The sequence below is a fragment of the Carassius auratus genome, chromosome 9, assembly GCF_003368295.1.
Source record: "Carassius auratus strain Wakin chromosome 9, ASM336829v1, whole genome shotgun sequence".
NCBI lineage: Eukaryota > Metazoa > Chordata > Actinopteri > Cypriniformes > Cyprinidae > Carassius > Carassius auratus.
The window spans coordinates 21,103,712-21,112,261 of record NC_039251.1 but is presented as its reverse complement, the minus strand read 5'-3'; the positions used below and the strand labels follow the sequence as shown (position 1 = coordinate 21,112,261).

The 8,550-nt window shown below is 37.6% G+C and overlaps 1 protein-coding gene across 2 annotated transcripts in view; it reads right to left on the bottom strand.

Moving 5' to 3' along the window:
- Positions 1-745: 745 nt before the first annotated feature.
- LOC113108703 (rho GTPase-activating protein 15-like) overlaps positions 746-8,550 on the bottom strand; it is a 33,225-nt gene continuing 25,420 nt past the window's right edge. For both annotated transcript variants that reach the window (XM_026271983.1, XM_026271982.1), the window contains 2 exons: positions 7,239-7,344; positions 746-1,320 (listed from right to left, as the gene is read on the bottom strand). In XM_026271983.1, coding sequence (XP_026127768.1) covers positions 1,137-1,320; positions 7,239-7,344 — 290 coding nt within the window. In that variant the 3' untranslated portion in view covers positions 746-1,136. The remainder of the gene's footprint in view (positions 1,321-7,238; positions 7,345-8,550) is intronic.

Here is an 8,550-nt window from a genome sequence, read left to right as displayed (position 1 = left end):
TGAAGGTCTTGGTGGCCTGCCGAACTCGTTAGGTCCCTGAGTGAAGCGCAGCTGTGCCAGAGAGGTCACTAAAAGCTGCATCTCATTTCACTGCGTTATTTTCAGTCGAAATTTAGAGAGACGCACAACCCGCAAATCTGGTTTATGTCGCCCTCCTGTTCCTCCAGTACCCCTTCATCATTACTGCTTGAGATGCCAAACTATGAGGGATCTGATGCAGGGAAAAAGCTACAAGGAGGGATAGCTCTTCCCGTAATTACAGACTCTCTCTTATCTCTGGGATGGAATTAAAAACACATTCCATGCAGACAGTCTCAGCACTGGCCTGCGGGAAGCAAATAAAAAGAGACTGCTGTTCGAGAATTGGAGAGGACTTTGGCAGTTTGATTAGAAACCGATGTGATCACGCTGTACATTATCTGACAATGCAAAGGGCCCACAGAGTGACAGAGTTTATGAAGGAGGCTGCAGGAAGAAGAGCAAAAAAGAAATAAGGCTTTTTTTTCTTTCTTTCTTTCTTTCTCTTTTTTTTTTTTTTACTTTTTTCAAAATAATTGTACAAATTTTGCTTAGCTTATAAAAAAATAAAAATAAAATACATGTACCATTAAAAAAACACAAGATCACAAATACCTGTTGCAACAGACTGCAAATATGAGCTGCCAAAAATAATCACAAGTTTGCTATCAGGTTTCTGCCAAATAAAAGTTTGACAAAAAAAAAAAAAAAAAAGCCTGCCAGAGACCGCTTACATCCAATTTATTTCAAACTAAAATTATCCATTAGATAATATCAGTGTACAAAACCCATTTCCAAAATTGGGTTAATTTCCCTGTCACAAACGACCATGTACATGTATATCAGTACAAATATACAGCTTTTTAATTTTGCCATTGATGTTTTGAGGTATGATACAATGCGATATTTGCATTATACAAAAATATAATTATATGTATTAAATTATAAATGCGACTTGTTTTATCCAAACCTTTTTTTTTCAAGGAGCAAATATGAAAAAAAAAAAAAATCAGAAGCAGGGAACACACATTCACACACACACACACACACACACACACATCATTTGTTTCCTTTTTTTTTTTCTTCAGTGTCTTTTTCCAGAATCCTCTGGGGTGACTTCACATGGCCTCCGGTCCAAAGATCTCCACACATTCAATGAGAATGGATTCCACTATTTGATTCTGAAACACCATATTGACCTCCATGTTTCCGGATTCAAGCTCGGGCCACATGAGAGTCGGTCCAAACACAATGCTGATGCCCTGAGTCGACATTAAGTTTTTCTTTGAGTTCATCAAGACTCTGTAAAACAGAAAAACACCAGATCATTGAAGCAACACAATAGCAATGAATATAGTTTCCAAGTCTTGTGAAGATCCCTAATGGAAGAACTGACTACGACGTACAAGTACAATCATTTAAGTGTGCATGTTTCCTGTCATAAAAAAAACTACTCAGATCGTCGGTGACGGACCAATGGCAGGGTGTTTTTGAGGACTTGTGCCTGGTCTTTGGAGGCATCTAAGCACACTTTTAGTGGAATCTCTCTGAGCTGAGGTTTGGCTGTGGTGGAGAAACAATCAATACTGGGGTATTGGAGGACTCTTAGAAGGAGCCAGATTGGAGCCCTCTGGCTCTGTTATGGGTTGAGGCCTGGAAAGGGGGGGAGGGATTGTGGTGGAAGGCTTCCTTCCAAGTTGTCAACGGGATCCTGACTAAGAGGTGGGAAGCAGGCTTAACATTTAGAAGCACACTTTGTATGGCTTAACCGCGGCCCAGTTCTGAAAGGTACTGATTAGGAGTGTGTTGGGTTTACTGCACTCACGTACATTGCACCGTAGTGTAACCGACGTCATGTGCCATCTACGTTTATGGTCACATCTATCAAAATAATGGTCTGCAATTATGCAACACAACTCAATGATCTATAATCGCTGCTTTGTTGTCAAAATACTCACGCACTCTGCTCTGAAAAAGGTAACGTTGGTGCTACATGTGACGTCCCTCCACATAAGTGTTATTGGGACTTTGGGAAGCCATTTCAGTCGAGAAACACAACTTAAGAGGCAGGCCAAGTGCTCTCAATAATTCCCCATTAATGTGTATAATTAACCTCGGCCATTTCGTTTCCCCTACATCACAGCTAGACGCTTGTCCTGCCATGAGCATTTTTAACCTAATTAGCGCACTATGATGTAAGGATCCCGGCTGCCATTGCTAATGGTCTGCTAATGATCTTAAGGAGAGAGACTTCATTTCCGAAGACATTTTTCAAAACATTAAATATGAAGCTTTTTGTCGAACCTTTTAGTGTTTTTTTGGTAATTATGCCACTGTGACACCACTATATACATGACCCCCACACCTCCCCCCCACCTTCACATTCATCTCTGCTATCAGTAATGCCAGATCGATTAAAATCATGATAGAAGCTTAATTACAGTCATTATCATTTTCAATTACGGTAGCAGCACACAGTTGGAAGAAGTGCAATTCGAAGACACTCTATGGAAGTGGAAAAAAATGATGTGACTCTGTACATCAAAAGAGAACCGCGTAAAAGACAACATACTGTTTTATATTTAAATAGTTTATATATAAATTATATCAAATTCACAAAAAAAATAATAAGATAAAAATACATATGCATAGGTATTTTCTAAATTTATTTTTTCCCTAAATATCCTGATTTTCTATACAGACACACACACACATATGTGTGTGTGTGTGTGTGTGTGTGTGTAGATACCATGTATATGAAAAAATAGTATCTATTTGTATTGTTTTATATAAAACATAAACATAATTTAAAGTGACAGTCCTGGTGACACTTGAAACATATTTACAAAAAAATAAAAAAGTAATTGCAAATAAATAATACAGAACAAACAACCAAACACATTAAATTAAGTACACATAAAAAAGTGTAGATATGTTATATTTCTATATCTTCTTTTTTTGATCAGATGCTTGTCCTAAAATAATGCATATTAAAAGGTATATATCATAACATTGTATAAATGCATACATTTTATATAAACGTTTTCCATTGTCATTTTAAAATCTTGAGTTAAAATAGTGTCTCGTCTAAAATACCTCAGATTTAGAGAATGTATTTGTTGTACACCTTGCCTAAATTAACACTTTCAATTAAGAAATTTGTTGATTTGGAAAAGGGAAGGATGCAATCTGGTCCTCAGTATCTGGGTATTTATGGCAAAATGCACTCATTAAACCATCAGCTGACTTGGAGCCCAGTGAAGAAGCTCTGGTGCCTGGGTAAGGGCCAGGCTGTGGGCAGCTTGACCGGAGGTGACTGCGTTACGCCTGGTTGAATCTGACAAATCATTGATATCCCGTACATAAGCCGATGTGTACAGCTCAAGATGCCAATGGTTATTAATTAGCATCTCGTTTGCAAGCGGGGCATGACAGGAAATGGAGGATAGCTCACAATGCCGTAATTCCCCGCCTAGGAGGCCAGTGCTAATTGGGTCAGCCTAACTGGCTCCTGAAGAATCATGGGACGAATAATAAATTGAGGCAGGGTGGGGGTTACAGAATCGCTCCAAGCTTTAAACTGTCATTTTCGTGTTATAAGATGACGGCCTTGACTGAACCTATAAAAGAAAGGCTCACTTTTATCAGAGATACTTTGATTTTCCACTTCCGATATTTGAAGTTTGCCCATTTTTTATTATTATTGTTTATTACTTCCTGTCTGCGCCGTAAAAGGTCATAAACTGCTGGGCATATACTTTGGTGGATATCAAAAATTCACACAACGGCAGTTTTCTTCCATCTAATTTGAGAGACACCAAACATAGATGAGAAGAAATGTTTTTTGTTTCTTGGCTTTCCTGATCAGAGGTTTCTCCAGGTTTCTTTTCCAGCACAAAGACGAACGGAACCTTGAATTACTAACAAAAAACAAAACCTGTGGCCTTTTAAATCACTTGTGGTAAACGGGAAATATGAGGGGTGGTGACAAAACCTCCCACAAAAAATGACATAAATAGCCCTACTGAGCAAGTGTACTGTTGAGAAAATCTGGTTGCCTTGACCACATCATCACAATGCGAGCACACAACTGGTTATTGAATCCAGGCTCCACGGACCAAAAGAAAAAAATGAACATTGGTTCCATGCGGGCACAGAAAGCGCCCACAACAAAGAGCTTTTGACTTTCACCACTTTAGATGAGCCAAGTCAGCGCAAAATATAACCCACGAAGGCATTACAGTAGGGGTTCAGAGAGCTGCTTCAGTTACTGTAGGTATACCTGTGTTATAAGAGAAAGACAGGAAGTGTACAAGCGAAAAGTTTGAGCAGAGATTACGCATATTGATACTTTGAGTGTGAAAGACGCCAAAGGCAACAAAACAAGAAAATGGTGTGTGCAATATTATGAATACTACCACAAGCTGCAAAGCATCTAACCTCATTGTTCTTTCTTCATCTCACTCTGGACTGCAAAATTACTACATTTGTCTTAGAAGGAAGGCAAATACAACACACACTCTAAGCTAATTCACTGCGACCGCACATTCCTTGCCTTTATTCATGGGAAAGTCATCCTGATATTTAGAGAGGGAAAGCAGTAGACAGAAACAAGTATGACTTAAGTGAGAATATAAAATAAACAGAACCACATCACTTGGCCGGGGTGTGGTGCCCACAAAGCAAACTGCGCTTTGGATCCGAAGCTCTCTTCCCGTTTATTGCTCTAATAGTGAGAGAAAGGAGCAGCGGGAACGTCGCTGTGGAGAAGGAACAGACTTGGTGGCACTACAGGGATTTTCAGTGTCACCACAAGTTCCACTGTAACAGCTCTTTGGTAAGCAGAATAAAAGCTGAATGGATTTTCTAATGCCACCATTCAGTGAATTTATGACAATGCTTTGTCCTCGTGCCTGTGTGTAGATCTGACTACAGATTTGGAAATGCTGCCGGTGATTCCCAACTATGGTGGTACTTAAGTAGGTTTGAGGGGCAGTTTGTGTAGATTCACAATGACAGTGAAATATATGTGCATATGTGTCATCTGTAAAAATATCAGAAGAAAATGCATCTAATAAACACAAATCAATACAAATCTGCAATAACGAGTTATATATTATCTTATAAAGCTTGACAAGTTTTTATTTATTTATCTGGTGAATAGTCTAGAATATAAACCTGCTGCCTCCTGTCCTACAGTATCCATCATGAGATTTACAAATAGTAAATACAATATTTTATATCATACAGCAGTGCTTTCCAACTTGTTTTGTCTCATTTACTTTACTACATCAAGCACCCTTTCATCAATTAATAGGTTATTTAAATTATTCTTTGTATGCAATTTTTTTTATTTTATTTACTTTCTGATTTTTTTTAAACTTTCTGAATATTGCTTAACATTGAATATTATTATTTTTATTATTATTATTACTGAAAATGTAATATATTATATTATATTATATTATATTATATTATATTATATGTTTTCCATTTAACATTGATGTTTTAGTTTTTTTACCATATGGTTTTATTATAAACCATAACATCAATGTTAAGTGGTAAACGATATATAGAATAGAATAGAATAGAATAGAATAGAATAGAATAGAAACCCTCAGTAATTAAATAGCAATAATAATAAATGTTAAACGATAGAATAATGCTTAAAAAAAGTTAATTAAATTGCATGAAAATATTAATTTAAATAACCTATTAATAGAGGAAAGGGAGCTTGATGGAGTTTTGTAAATAAAACAAAAAAGTTGGAAAGCACTGCTGTATAATATTAAATATTGTATTTAAAATTTGTAAATCTCATGATGGATACTGTAGGACAGGAGGCAGCAGGTTTGTGTTCTAGCATGTTCACCAGATAAATAAAAAACTTGTCAAGCTTTATTATGGAATGCAGACCTAGTTTTCTTTAGCACGTCAGACTCTCAGAATATCGTGTTCCTGTCTAAAAATCGACTGTTCAATGAGTGTCTCTCTGTCTCTCAGTCACACATTAGTGTTTTCTGATTGGGAGACCTGGCATGAGCTACCCAACAGACTTTAGCACTAGTGCCAAAGGGCATGTTCCATTGGGGGAAGGGAGGAGGGGGTGCTCATCAATCTGAGATGAGTCCTGTGGCCCTCCTGTGCAGGGTGGTAAATGTGCAGAAGGGTAAAGTGGGATAGAACACCCCTCCTGGGAGATGGAGACTAGCCATATGGCCTTCTGGCTGTGCCAGTAACGCTATCATGGACAAGGACTTGAGCGTTGACACACGGAAACACGCACACACACACACACATTATGGTTCATATTGAGTCCTCTCTTCATGTCACATCCTGTTAATTGAGGACTTTTGTGTAAAAGGTTTTCAGATTGAGCAGTATTTGTTGATTTCACTCTAAAAAAAACTACTTTGTAATCTGTGACCATCTTTAATCTGCTAACATTATAAAAATACGTCACAAACTTTCCATTTGTAAAAACGGGAAGTTTCCATTATAGTCTAGTCTGGTTTTGTACTGTCAAGGTCAGCTGGCAGTGCAGAGCAGTGTGATGGGTTACTGACATCTCAAAGGGATAGTTCTCCCAAAAAATGTTGTCATTAGTTCCCTCACACCCACATGCCATCCCAATCCTGAATGGTTTCTGTACCTACACTGAAGTTTTTCCTTCAATGCAGCTCAAAAAAAGCTGAAATCAGACTTTCAAAAAAAGGATAAAGTATTAAACAGACAACGTCTGACCAGTTTTTTGAAGAAAGCTGAGCCACATGCAGTTAAACGAAAAGCTAGAAAGCCTAATTAAGTTGATACAATTAGCTAGATAGTAAAGTAAATGTCAGTTCTGTTTAATTTCACAAAGTAGACAGGCGAAAAAAAAGGTAAACGTATAATGAGAGCTCATACGCAGAGAGAAGGTCAAGCACATTTTGTTGATCATTAGTGAACAAAGTGCAAGGTTTCAGACCACAGAAGTTTGTGAAACCCTCTGAAGGTGACAGATACCAGTGAAGCTCAGATAAACTAAAATTACACTGATAAGAAAGTTCTAACATTTAAATTACAAAATGATTAATTTACTGTGTAAAATGTCCTACTTGTGATTTCCAAAAATAATATAATAAATGTAGGCGTTATCCTCCTACCACCCACCTAAATGTCCTGTGCGAGACCCAATATTTGGTTTCCGCCCATGGTTGTGTGTATGGATGGAGACTTACCTCCTCAGGTGCTGGAAGAGTAGTTTCATGGTGTTGTGGTTGGGTTTGGGGAGTTGATGGATCAGTTTCTTGAAGGCCTGAATCTTCTGTGTGGGCTCCCTAATTTCTGTTGGCAGGGAAGAGATGATGAAATGTTTTGATTTGGGTATTGCTCCTTCATTTGAACCTCTAGGTTCAGAGAGAAGCTAATGTCTTTTCCATCACTTTTTCATTAACATAGCTCATCTAACATCAAAATATTCCCCAATACTGGACCATTACCCCTTTCTCTATTAATTATAGAGACATGCTTGAGAAGGCAACATGCAGAATATGTCCCATTCCAAACTGCTGACTTACCAAAACGCCAATATATAATCGAACAGATTACTCCATTTATATGAAATTTAAATCCTACTTTTGATTTAATTTAGTTCTTAAATATGAATTTCTTTAAAATGTACAGTACAAGATAATCTCTTTTTAAGATGCCAAAATTAGCAGCATTTAGTCTGTGCTTATGCAGCTGTGTTATGCAGCAATAACCTTTACGCAGTTATCCAAACACATTTAGTACAATTGCATGGATATCTGACACCATTACACTTCTCAGCAAAATAATTTTGATTCTGTGCAATCACTTTATAAAGCATCTCGCTATTAAATGGATGTAATTAAAGACGTTGTAGAAAAATAACCTATTCCGCCTATAAAATCAAAGCATAAACACCCCTAAACTTTTTCACTCTGGCGTTCAGTTTTCCTACATGAAAGCACATGCGAGCGGTGCTAATGGTCCGTAATAGTCCACGTCCATTAAAAGCTGTTGTGCTGTAACACAAGCTGAAACCGGTGACCTCTTGACCCCGCTGCTCTTTACATGTCAGATGGATGATGACCTCATGGCAAACTCCTGAGAGGCACCAACCTGTGCGCTGACTGTTCTACATCAGTGTCACTACCTGACCTTTGACACTGACGTTCCCTGAACCCATTATGATGGATATAGTAATATAGCTGATTGTATTATTTCAAACACTGTTAGTGTAAAAAAAAAGCTTGTGTGGTAAACTAAGTAAAAGGGTAATTTATTGTTGATAAGGCTTTAATTTGGAAGGGTATTTTAATAATTTAATCGATGCTTTTGATCAATATCTTTATGGAACCTGAGCAGATGTTGAAATGGAGCTTTCACAGGGCCACCTGTGTGCACTCCAAACTCCCTCAGCTCAGATTTCACCTCAACAGATTTGGTTAAAAGAGTATTAACAGACCGTAAAGATTATACAGCCAACTATACACTACCATTCAAAAGTGTCCATACCAAGATTAC